Source organism: Dasypus novemcinctus, chromosome 8 (assembly GCF_030445035.2).
Source record: "Dasypus novemcinctus isolate mDasNov1 chromosome 8, mDasNov1.1.hap2, whole genome shotgun sequence".
Taxonomy (NCBI): domain Eukaryota; kingdom Metazoa; phylum Chordata; class Mammalia; order Cingulata; family Dasypodidae; genus Dasypus; species Dasypus novemcinctus.
Genome location: NC_080680.1, coordinates 81303867 through 81316690, shown reverse-complemented (window position 1 = coordinate 81316690; position 12824 = coordinate 81303867). Strand labels below are relative to the sequence as shown.

General features: G+C 39.2%; 1 protein-coding gene across 9 annotated transcripts in view; it reads left to right on the top strand.

Moving 5' to 3' along the window:
* The window catches only part of RNF38 (ring finger protein 38), a 189008-nt gene that overhangs the window by 153434 nt on the left and 22750 nt on the right, over positions 1–12824 (top strand). For all 9 annotated transcript variants that reach the window (XM_004457274.4, XM_058302086.1, XM_058302084.1 and 6 more), the window contains 2 exons: positions 3703–3896; positions 12197–12410. In XM_004457274.4, coding sequence (XP_004457331.2) covers positions 3703–3896; positions 12197–12410 — 408 coding nt within the window. The remainder of the gene's footprint in view (positions 1–3702; positions 3897–12196; positions 12411–12824) is intronic.

The window sequence follows — 12824 nt, the reverse complement described above, 5'->3', positions numbered from 1 at the left end:
ACCTAGAGATGCTGGCTCAGGTCCCCCAGCTTCCTCCCTGCTGGAGGTGGGGCCGGGGCTTATACTAGAAGCTGCAATCTGACCTGGATGGAAAGAAGCCAGTCCCTGCCAGCACTGTGATTTTCAGTCCACCTAGCTTCCCCTCATGCCAGGCACAGAATTAAGATGATGGCTACTGGACTCTTTCTGACTTGGACAGGTTCAAACTTCAACTGTTCTTTTTTTTTTTTTTTTTAAGATTTATTTATTTAATTCCCCCCCCCTCCCCTGGTTGTCTGTTCTTGGTGTCTATTTGCTGCGTCTTGTTTCTTTGTCCGCTTCTGTTGTCCTCAGCGGCACGGGAAGTGTGGGCGGCGCCGTTCCTGGACAGGCTGCTCTTTCTTTTCACGCTGGGCGGCTTTCCTCACGGGCGCACTCCTTGCGCGTGGGGCTCCCTCACGCGGGGGACACCCTTGCGTGGCACGGCACTCCTTGCGCGCATCAGCACTGCGCATGGGCCAGCTCCACACGGGTCAAGGAGGCCCGGGGCTTGAACCGCGGACCTCCCATGTGGTAGACGGACGCCCTAACCACTGGGCCAAAGTCCGTTTCCCCTTCAACTGTTCTTAGGATTATACTTTAGCCCACCAAGTTTACTAATCAGCTGAAATTGGAAGTTCTTCCCCCATTTTTGGGAAATGGAACTTTCAATTCCAGCTGTGGAACAGCTCCTGAGGCGGCTTGTGCCTCCAGTGGAGGATGGGCACCGGCCTCCGTGGTATGGAGCGCTAGGGACCAATGAAGCTTCTTCCATCTTTTCTCCTTTGCTCGGGGTAGGGACAGAGTCACAGCTATGTGGAATAATCCATGTGCAGGCCTAGACTGTAGTTGCCCAGAGAGACTGATGAAGCTTCACATCCCTTTCTCCCCTGTCTGGGGCAGGGATGTAGCTGCAGGTGTTGGCAGCAATCTATGCACTGTGAGTCCAAGATGACCGCAATTGTCCTGGAAGACTTCTAATTTTCAGTCTATGCTATCCAAAGTTCCCTGCAGTTACTTGTATGGGCTGTTGCAGGGATCCTCAGCCTCCTCCCTGCCAGAGGCAGGGCTGATCTGCTAGAAAGAAACTGGTTCCTTCAGAGTTTCAGTCAGCCCAGCGGCAGAGTCAGAATGGTGGCCACTGGCCTCCTTCTGACCTGGGCCAGCTCTCACCGCAGCTGTTCCCAGGGTTATCTCTTAGCCAGCCAAGTCTCCCAATCAGCAGCCGAAATCAGCAGCCACCCGTTTCCTCCTCCCCTGTTTCTGGGAAACGGAGACTCCAGTTCCCGTCTCAGAGCAGCTCCTGGGGTGGCTCATGCTGCCAGAGTATGACAGTCACCGACCTCCACGACTTGGCCAGTAATTTCCCGGAGAGGCTGGTGCAGGTCCCAGCAGCTTCCTCCCTGCTGGAGAGGTGGCACTGGGACCTAGCTTAGACCTGCAGTATAATCTGGATGGGAAGAATGCTGGTCCCCACCAGGACAGGGATTTTCATTGTACCCTGCTTCCCCTCGTGCCAGGTGCAGAGTTAAGATGGCAGTTCTCAGGCTCTTTCTGACTTGGACAGGCTCAAACCTTAGCTGTTCTCAGGATCGTACTGTAGCCCACTGAGTTTCCTCATCTACAGCTGAAATTGGTGCCCAACTATCTCTTCCTCCCCTGTTTTGGAGAAGTGGAGCTTTCAATTCCAGCCACAGAACAGCTGCTGAGGTGGCTTGTGCCTCCCGGGAGGATGGGCACCAGCCTCCGGGGCGTGGAGCACTCTACTTATTAGTCTTCTCAGCAGACAGGCAGTCTCCTTCCACTCCCCCAAGGACATTGCAGGATGCTCTTCTGGCCTCCTGGAGCCCCCAAACAGGTGCCAGAGGCCTCTTGGTGTTTACTAACTGCTCTGTGGCAGGAGCTGACTCTAGGAGCTCCTTACTCTGCCACCGTCTTGCTGGTACTCCCCTACTCATTTTAATTATTAGAAATTAAAATTATTAAAATAAGAATTGATTTTTTTATTAAAATCAAGGAATAAATCAGTCATACTTTTTTTTCTTTTCAAGGATTTCTCTTTTTATTTCTCCCCACCCCACCCCTCTTGTCTGCTCTCTCTGTCCACTAGCTTGTGTGTTCTGTGTCCGCTTGTACCCACAGTGGCACCAGGAAACTCTCTTCTTTTGTTGTTGCGTCAATCTTGCTGTGTCAGCTCTTCGTGTGTGTGACGCCACTCCTGAGCAGGCTGTGCTTTTTTTCATGTGGGGCGGCTCTCCTTGCAGGGTGCACTCCTCGTGCATGGGACACCCCTACGCAGGGGCACCCCTGCGTGGCACAGCACTTATTGCACGCAGCAGCTCTGCACGTGGGCCAGCTTACCCCACGGACCAAGAGGCCCTGGGCATTGAACCCTGGACCTCCTATATGGTAGGCAGACGCTCTATCAGTTGAGCTATGTCCACTTCCCCAATTGTACTTTTAAATCTAGGGAGATGTTACAGGAAGAGTTAGAAAGTGTGCTTTTGTATGTGGTTCTGAAAACTATTTTACATTTTAATGAAAATAACAGCATTTGAATTATAATATTCCTAAAATATAGAACAAAAATGACATGGCATTTGAAATTTCTCTGCTCAATACTTCGGACTGATCTTGTCAGTTTAAATAAAAGAATCAGTTCTGTTTTATATGAATATCTTAAAATCTAAAGTTGTAATATGTAGCCCATATACTCTTTTAGTAATTTTTTAATGATTTTTATACAAACAACATGAACCAATTGCTTTGTAACCAAAAGTGCTACTATGCTTAAATAATTAGAACTTGGAAGAGTAGGTTGGAGATAGAAGAGGTTTTTGGAAAACACACAGCCCTCATCATATTTTTATTTAATTGTAATTTTGGTAGTTTTTTTTTTTGAGAATTAATTGGGAAATTGAGTTTGGAGTGGGGCATCTTGGAGAGTTAATGCAGTTAAATGATCCATTACCATTATAGCTAGCAAGTATTGTTATGGCACTTGAAAACTTGAGACTGTCTCTCAAAATAACAGGTGGAGGCTTTGAGTTATCCACCACTCCTATGTTCTACCTAAAACTCCATGTTTTTCTTAAAAGTACTCCCGAAGTACTGTGGCATTTTGTTTATGAACTGATGATCTAGGTCACATGGATACTTCCTTATCTCTTTTATATAAATCATTTTATCCAGATAACCTTCATTAAAGAAAACAAATGTAATGGCCTAAACAATAAGTATAGGAGGCAGGGGAGTGTGATTTAGAATCAAGTCCAGGGTCTACTCAAATTGTACCTGCTTTTCACCTGAACTCTAAGCTGACAATTGATGCTTAAAAAAGTATCTTAGCTGATGGGAGAGTGTAGTGGAATCTCTCAGGTGGTGTGCCATTTTAAAGAGAAGGTCAAAGTTTGTTGCAACTATTGTAGAGCCTATTTGTTGTTATCAGATGAATTTTATGGTTATTTTTTAGAGTTCATGTTTCATGTGACAGTATTTTCCTTTACATATCTCCCTCCCCTCCCCACCCTCAGCATCCTTTTTTGTTTGTTTTTTCAAGGTTTTTAATTTGGGTCTATAGTGTGTGTGTATTTCTCCTTTAAGTTTTAGGGTAAATATATTTAAACACCTATGTGAGATACTTAAAAGGTCTTATTCAGTTGATTGATTTTGTTGCATTTATAGAGTGAAGATAGTCCAAGTCCCAAGAGACAGCGCCTCTCTCATTCAGTCTTTGATTATACATCAGCATCACCAGCTCCTTCACCACCAATGCGACCATGGGAGATGACGTCAAATAGGCAGCCCCCTTCAGTTCGATCAAGCCAACATCACTTCTCAGGGGAACGATGCAACACACCTGCACGCAACAGAAGAAGGTTAGTTGTTAATATATGTTTCCTTCCATTGGTGGGTTTGAGAACATTGGAATACATTTTTCTGTAGGTATTTTATACACAAATATCATACTTGAACTGTATGTTCATACTTGAGAGACATTACAGGTGGTTTAGGCTCCCAAACTAGATCATAAAAGTTCATCTAGCTTTTGATTATTGACAGGTTGAAGAAATTGAAAGAGGCTAACATGATTTACCCAAAGTCAATCTGTGCTATTATTACATAAGAATTCAACTGCATTCTGGTTTTAAGAATTTTTGTGAGCTCATCTCTAATCCTTATTACTAGAAAATGCTTTTTATAGTTTACAGCTATAGGAAATATGGAGATCTCTTCTCCACACCATTCCTATTCCTTCTGTATTTAGTAAGGCAGTTGAGATCTTAACTTAGATTTCATGTAAAACTGCGGAGCCTGAAATGTATAATGACCAAAGTTTAGTTCAGCCTTTAGTCCCCTCTTCATTGGGAGTTGGCCCTTGACTTTCCTTCCCAGAAGGAAAACAGTTCTTCTTGAGCTTCCTTCCCTTTAGTCATTACCTGAAGTCATACGTTTCTTATTCTAGGAAAAGAACATCCTCGGAGTGAGACAAGTGTTTGCATATCTGGGATGTTGGTAATCTTAGGATATTGATGATCTTGTGTGGGGAAGGGATCTTAGAACCACTATTCTTTGTTCCTTATGAGACAAATCTGTTTCTGAGTTTTATTCTTTGAGGCATTAAGACTTTTACATTATCCTGTAATTTACCACCTAATTGTGTGGGGATGCTTAAATTAAATAGTGTATATATCTACCAGGTATAGCTGCTAAATAAATACAACAAGCATGAAGAAATACAGTTTTTTGGTTCAGGGTAACAGCCTGAGCACGTGATGTAGTCTTTGCCTATTGCTTTATGATGGAATGTATCATATATACAAATGAACATTAAGACAAGCATACAGTTAAAACAGTATCAAAGCAAATGTGTAGTGCATGTATCCAATGTCTAGGTTGAAAGAGAATGTTGTCAATCCATCTAAAATCCCCCTATAGTTTCTGCCTTGCCATTCCCCTTCCTCCATCCTGAAGAGTAAATTTTGTCCTGTGATTTTGTTGTTCTTATCATTCCCTTGTGCCTTCTAGTTTTTTTTTATTTCTCCCCCACCACCTTGTTGTTTTTCACTTGCTGAGTTTGTTCATCTTCCTTGTTTCTTTAGGAGGCACTGGGAGCCAAACCAGGGACCTCTGATGTGGGAGGGAGGTGCCCGATTGTTTGAGCCATCTCTGCTCCCTGCTTTGTTGTGTCTCTCGTTCTGTTTTCCCTCCCCACATCTCTTGTTGCATCATCTTGATGAGTCTGCTCGGTGTACCTGCCTGTTGCGTCAGCTCACTGTCTTCTTTAGGCAGTACTGAGAACCTCTGCTCCCTGCTTTGTTTTGTCTCCCATTATGTTCTTTTCTTGTGTCCCTTGTTGTGTCATCTTGCCGAACCTGCCCATCGTGCCAGCTCACTGTCTTCTCTAGGAGACAGTGGGATCTAGGAGATCAGCTGGGATCTGAACCAGGGACCTTCCACATGGTAGGCAGGAGCCCAGTAGCCTGAGCCACATGTTTCCCATCCTTCTAGTTTTAAGGCCCATGAATGTATTCTTTTTGTTTGTGTTTTCTTTCTTTATATATATATTTGGATTTTGCCTATATTCTATTTTCATTTAAATGTATTCTTTGACTTTTAGTAAACATTCTGATTTGAATGTGGGCAGCAGTATTTTTTTTTACTTTATATATAATCTGTTCCTTTCTATTAACATACCATAATTTATATATCTATTCTAATTTTGACAAATGGTATAATGATATACACATGCAAAAGTTTCACTAGGATATATATGCCTAGGAGTATAACAGTGGTATCTCAGGATATGCCCTGGACCAGGAAGGATAAGTCAGAAGTGTCTGTTTCCAGATGGTAATAATTAATATGGATTCTTAAACTGCTCTTTGTTGATGGCAACATGAAGTAGGAGTCGGGAGCATTCACATCCTGAAAAGTAGCATTATCCTGTCCAGCAGTGTGTTTTATTCTAAGTTCCATTCTCACTGTAGGCTAGCTATAAGCTTTGTTGCCAGATTTCCTCCCTGAAGCAGACTGTGCAAGCAGATGCAATATTCAACAACAGTCTAACAGAATTTAAAATACAAAGATGATAAACAGAATCAGAAAATTAGCAAACATTTATAGAAAGCCAGCAGAGTGAGAGAGAGGCATTATACTTAATGGCACAAAACAATAAAACAACTGTGAAATCTGTATCAGTGTTTTCCAGTAAAACAGAACTAACAGGATGTGTGTATGTGTGTGTGTGTGTTTGTAGATAAAGAGATTTATTTTAAAGAATTGCTCATTTATGATTGGGGGGTAAGGTGGGGGCTGGCATGTCTGAGATCTATAAGGCACGGCCACGGGCTAGAAATTCCAGTAGGGTAATATTGCCATCTTGAGTCCATATTTCTTAGGGGAATATGGCAGACTGAAAATTCTGATAAGAGTTGATGTTGAAATCTTGAGTCTGAAGTAATTAGGGGAGGCCAGCAGGCTGGAAACTCAGAGAGGAACAGAAGGTATAGCTCTGAGGCAGAAGTGTACAGAATTTTAGAATAACTGCAATATCCTCAGAAAAAGGCAAGAAGATATTACATCCATAAAAATCAATTAAGGGAAGCATTAAAAAAATGAATTAAAAAAAATAAATAAAAGAAGGGAAGCAGATGAGGCTCAAGTGATTGAGCTACTGACTACCACATGGGAGGTCTGGGTTCAGTTCCTCGTGCCTCTAGAGAGGATGAGCAAGACAGCAAGCTGACATGACAGGGTGGCATGACAAGCTAATGCAACAAGAGACACATGGGAGGAAAATATAAGGAGAGACACAACAGAGCAGGGAGCAGAGGCGGCTCAAGTGATTAGGCGCCTCCCTTCCACATGGGAAGTCCAAGCCTCCTAAGAAAAGAAGCCCAGCACCCAAGAAAAAGACAAAGCAAGTGCAAGCAATGAGGTGGGGGTGGGGGGTTGATAAATAAAATAAATCCTAACAAAAAATCAATTAAAAGCTTAGTTGTTAAAACTTTTTTTAAAAAATGGAGGGAGGCATAAAATAAATTCATTTCTGGAAGATCAAGTGGAAGAATTTCCCCAGAATTTAGTGTAAAAGGACAGAATGGAAAGCATGGAAAATGAAATGTAAATATGGAGATAGAGCCATAAATTCTGACTCAAGTATTTCTAGAAGGGAGATAATAGAAGGGAAACATTTCTAAAGAAATAATACAAAATCATTTTCAAAATTGTCAGAAGATAATTTTGAGCAGAATCTCGATGAAATTTCAGAACTCCAAGTATATACAAAGATTCAAGAATTTACTGTGACAGAATATAGACTCTCCACAAAGAAATGAGTATGAAATTGACCACAACTTCTCATTAACAACATTGAATATGAGAAGACATTGAAATCTTCAGAATTCAAAGGGAATTAATTTTGTTCTTCTGGTTTTACCATCTGACTTATTTAAATATAAAGACAAAATATAAAAGCATTTCAAACATTCAGAGACTCGGAAAGTTGACAAGTAAGAGATTGCTCCTGAAATTACTAAATATTGTACTCTGTCCAGGAAGCAGAAGAATAAATGCAAGAAGTAGGTTTCAAAACCATTGGTTAGCAAAGAAAACAAAAAAGACATACTGTTAAATCTGTATTAGTCCAGCCAAAGGGGTGCTGATGCAAAATACCAGAAATCTGCTGGGCGTTATCAAGGGTATTTATTTGGGGGTAGAAGCTTACAGTTAACCAGGCCATAAAGCATAAGTTACTTCCCTCACCAAAGTCTATTTCCACATGTTGGAGCAAGATGGCTGCTGACCTCTGTGAGGGTTCAGGCTTTCTGGGTTCCTCTGGGCTCAGTTCTCTGTTTCCTCCACAAGGTCAGCTGTAGACTATGATGCTCTCTAGGCTTTGCCTCTCTCCGAAAGGTCAGTTGTAGACTATCAGGCAAATGGCTCTGTCTCTTTCCCCGGGGCTCCAGTTTAAGGCTCCAGCTTAAGACTTCAGCATCAAACTCCAACATCAGAAACCCACAGCTCTGTCATTTGCCATGCCTTTTATCTGTGAATCCCCACCCACCAAGGGACAGGGACTCAATGTCCTAATGACCTGGCCCAATTAAAGCCCTAATCACAACTCAATGAGGCCCAGGTACAGATCAGATTTCAAACATAATCCAGTATCTATTTTTGGAATTCATAGCCATATCAAACTGCTATAGTATCTTTTGTTTTAAAGAGAGAAAGAAATATGGAAAAGGTCTGAGCATGAGCTAATGGGGATGGAACAGAGAGAAGTAAATGTATTCTTTCTTTTTTCCCCACTAAGAACAATAGAGATACTGGTAAGTCTAGGTAGTTTTAGAGAAAGAGAAGTTTGCATTTAAAAATTTAAGACTGATCACCAGAAGAATAAAACTAAGAATGTAAACTTCCAAACATGTAAGTAGTTGTTAAACAACATATATGGAAAACTCAGTCCAACAAAAGACTGGAAAGTGAGGCTGAGGGGCAGGGGGTAAACAGCTTTTTGCTATTCACAAGGGATATACCTGACACAAAGTGACAATGTATATATTTATTGTTGGTGTACTGTTAACTGAAAAATATTTGTCCATTTTTATCACAATTTCTTACTTCTGGATTTTCCAATGATTTTTTTTTTAACTTTATTTCAACTTCAAAAAATAAAATAATAGACAAAAGGCAGCTCAACTAATTATGGAAGCGCTGCTTTGAAAAATCTTGTCCAGGTACATTTATCTTAGTTAATCCTAAAAACAAACTCAATTGTTTCTCCAGTGTTGCAAAAGGTGAATAAATGAACACAGATGGTTAAATGACATAACAAGATCTTCTTGTTAATGAGGAAAATGAAAAAATAAATGCTTGATCATATTCACATCTCATATAACTAAATCCCGTATTTTTTACCATTAGCATTTATATAGTATAGTACTTCTTTGCCTTTGCTACAAAAATAACACGTTACTTTCAACTATAGTCTGTACATCAGTTATATTTTTCCCATGTACCACCATATTTTTAATGCCTTGTAATAGAGGAACATTCTTGTATTGGTATTTTTTATTTTTTTATTTTTTGTTACTTTATATTTTAACAACAATCCTCATGTACCACAGAAATTACTATATTATATAGTCCCTAGATTATTCTCTAGCTGTCTTTCAGTTAACATTAATCTCCCTAATTACCCCTTTTAGCCATAATCACATTTATAAATTAGTAGTGTTATACTCATTATAATATGTTACCATCAACTCTATCCATTTCCTCATATTTTGCAATCATTCTACTAAACATTATACATCATTCCGCATCAGCCCCCCCGCCTGTTTTGGACAGGTTGGGTGTTTTTTTTTTTAGGGATATGAGTGATCTGAGCATACTTATATTCTATTTTGATTCTAAGATGCAGTCTCCCACACACATATACATTTTAATATCTGAGGAAGACTTAAAGTTGATAAGTCATGGTTACTTGGCCTTTTTTTTTTCCTTCTGTTTTTAGTGATGTATACAGTCTTTAAAATTAATTTGTGCAGATAAAGAAATATTAATGTGCTTATACATGAATTTAATATAGTCTTGTTCCTTTTGCTTAGCTTATAAGCAGTGACATCCTAGTAGCAATGAGCACATTTTATTGCTAAGATCTTGGTTTCTAAATACCACTCTCCAGTTAAAAGGAACCAGGGCTCTTTGGAGAACTAGTTGATATCAGGCTTGGGGCAGGACCAAGATGAGTCCAGAGACGCAACAGAACAGGATCAAAAGGATAGGAGCATATCAAAAGGGCACAGAAGCCGTTCTGAAAGAACCCCAATTGAAGAAAGTTAGAGTAATGTGAACCACAAAATAAAACAATAGAATGGACTACAACTGAAAATAATCCTGAATCCATACTGATTATAAATAAATAATGGAATGAATAAATTGGGGAGAACTGATAACTCCCTTAAAGAAGGATTCCAGTTAATAAATGTGGAAGGCATGAGGAAAATAGAAAATCATCCAAACACCACAGTGGTGACTGCTGCCGATCCACCCCTGGAAGCAAAAATTAGTGGGTAAAATTTGAAGCGGGATGTTTGCATGGTCTCAAAAATAACTCTCTGTAAATGGTGGCTTTGTAGTGGACGGTCCTGTCCTGGCAGATACCACCTTAGCCAAGTGTTTGATGTTAATATCAGCAGTGTTGTGTATCAGCATCCTGTGCCCCTTGATTTGATGCACTGAAAAAATGCATCATTTCTGTGATAGCCACTCTCAGTAATGCACAATTCATTCAGAACTTGAGAAAGCATCAGGTTGACAGATATTCCATAGAATGAATGACCAGTGTCTTCAAAGGTATCAAGGTCATGAAAGACAGGGAAAGACTAAGGAATTGTCATAGATTGAAAAAAATTAAAAAGTATGACAGCTGGGTGCAATGTGGGATCCTGGATTGGACTCTGAAACACAGTAGGTGTGTATTAGTGGAAAAACGGGTGAAGTCTCTATAAATTCTGTAGTTTACTTAATAGTATTTTACCATGGTTAATTTCTTAATTTTGCTAGTTGTTTTATGGTTATGGAAGATATTAATATGAGAGGAGGCTATGTGAGAAGGATACATAAAAGTTTTAATCACTGTATAGTAGTGATTTCAGTGGTAGGTGAGAATTGTGTAATATTAATACAAATACGAGAATGTTCCTTTATTACAAGGTGTTAAGAATATGGTATTACATGGGGAAAATACAACTACTCTAACTTATAGACTACAGTTAACAATAATATTGTAGTATTTTGGTAGCAGAGGCAAAGAAGGTACTTTATCAATGCTAAATTAAAGGAAAAAAATTTAGGATTTAATTTTATGAGATATGAATATTATCAAGCACTGTTTTTCATTTCCTTCATTAACAAAGAGACCTTGTCATATCTTTTAACCAGTCTGTGTTCATTAATTAATCTTTGGAACACTGGAAAAACAGGAGTTTTAACAGTAATGCTTCCATAATTTGCTGAGCTACCTTTTGTCTGTTACTTTATTTTTTGAAGGTGAAATAAGGTTTAAGAAAAATTGTTTTAAAGGTAAAGGTGGATGGCATCTTAAATTCAGTGAAATATACTAGGTGGACTTTGAAGGGGAAAATGTGAAAAGAGACATTAAGAATATAGAGGAAGCAATTAGTGGAACAAGAACTTCAAGGGCAGTATAGGGAGCACTATGGGGAGTTAATCTCACAAAGGTGATCCCTGTTCTTTTATGATTGTAAAGGTGGGAGTGAGAAGAGACAGATTTAGAGATGCAGAGTGGGAACATTGAGGAAAAGGTGACCTGACCTCACTGAAGAAGTTGCTAAGGTGTCTGTGTGCAACTATTTCTGGTAGGGGAATGCTTGGCCTCCTTTGCCCAATGTAGAATACATTTAAGGGGGCCTGTTATTAGAATTGCATTTGTGCTGAGACAGTGAAAAGCCAACAGTGAATTGTCGAAGTGTAGAAAAGTAGAAAATAAAAGTCCAGTCACTTTTCAACAGCTTTATAAGATTTTTGTTAAATTACATAGATGATTATTAGAATGAGGTATGAAAGTGATTTGCTTCAGTAACCAGATTCTAATAGAAAATTTTATATAGTCCTGGAATATAATTTACATTGACACTTTTCTCTGAATTATTTACATTTTCAGCATTACTCTCTTCCATTTATACTCGGAGTAGTTAAATAACATATGTTTTTAGTTATTTCTTGTATTTCCTATTCTCATTTTAGAGTCATTTTGGCAAATAGGAACTGTCTTCTGTACATCTTAGCCAAATAGACAAACAAAAGGCTACATTAAGTAATGATAAATACTGAAAAGATTTTTAAAAATTTAAATGTTTATTAAAAAGGGGGAGTAAAATAATAGGTTGAACCATAAGAAATAGCTGATTTTACTGTTTTTTGTTTTTTTAACCTACAAAAAGGACAATTTCATTTGATTTCAATAAGAAAGGATAGTGGTTAACATTTAATTTCTAATTAATTTCAGAGCTGCTACTAATTTTCATTTAATATTCAAACTTACTTAGCATGTATTACTGATGGATATCAAAAAAATGATACAGTATCTCAATGGATCACAACAGTAGACATTATATTGACCTTCTCTTTGACATTTACTCTATTACAGTCCTCCTGTCAGGCGCCAGAGAGGAAGAAGGGATCGTCTGTCTCGACATAATTCCATTAGTCAAGATGAAAATTATCACCATCTCCCATATGCACAGCAGCAAGCAATAGAGGAACCTCGAGCCTTCCACCCTCCGAATGTATCCCCTCGTCTGTTACATCCTGCTGCTCATCCACCACAGCAGAATGCAGTAATGGTTGACTTACATGACCAGGTAGAGTAACAGAATGCCCTGGAAATATAGACACTAAAAATTGGTGATAGTTTATTGAGATAGTTTCATTCTTTTTGCAGATTTCTTTTAATTTTACCCAAAAGGAAGCAATTTTATCTAAAATGATGCTATTTTAGTTAAGTTCTTCGTACTTACTAAGGATTAAAATTTGAATTTTTTGCAGCTTTTAGAGGAAAGTTGAACTTAAAAATAGTAGGGTCAAGATGCTAGACGCTTTGACTTCATACAATAGTTGGTTTGAAATTACTGATTTAGGATTAATAGGAAATTCCACACAAATGGTGGTTTGAGTATATATCCCTGTTTCTCCTCTCCCTTCAAATTTCTCCTGGAATAATTCAGTAGGCGAGACAGTTCAGTGCATCTTTGTTTTCCAGATTTTCCATAGGTCTC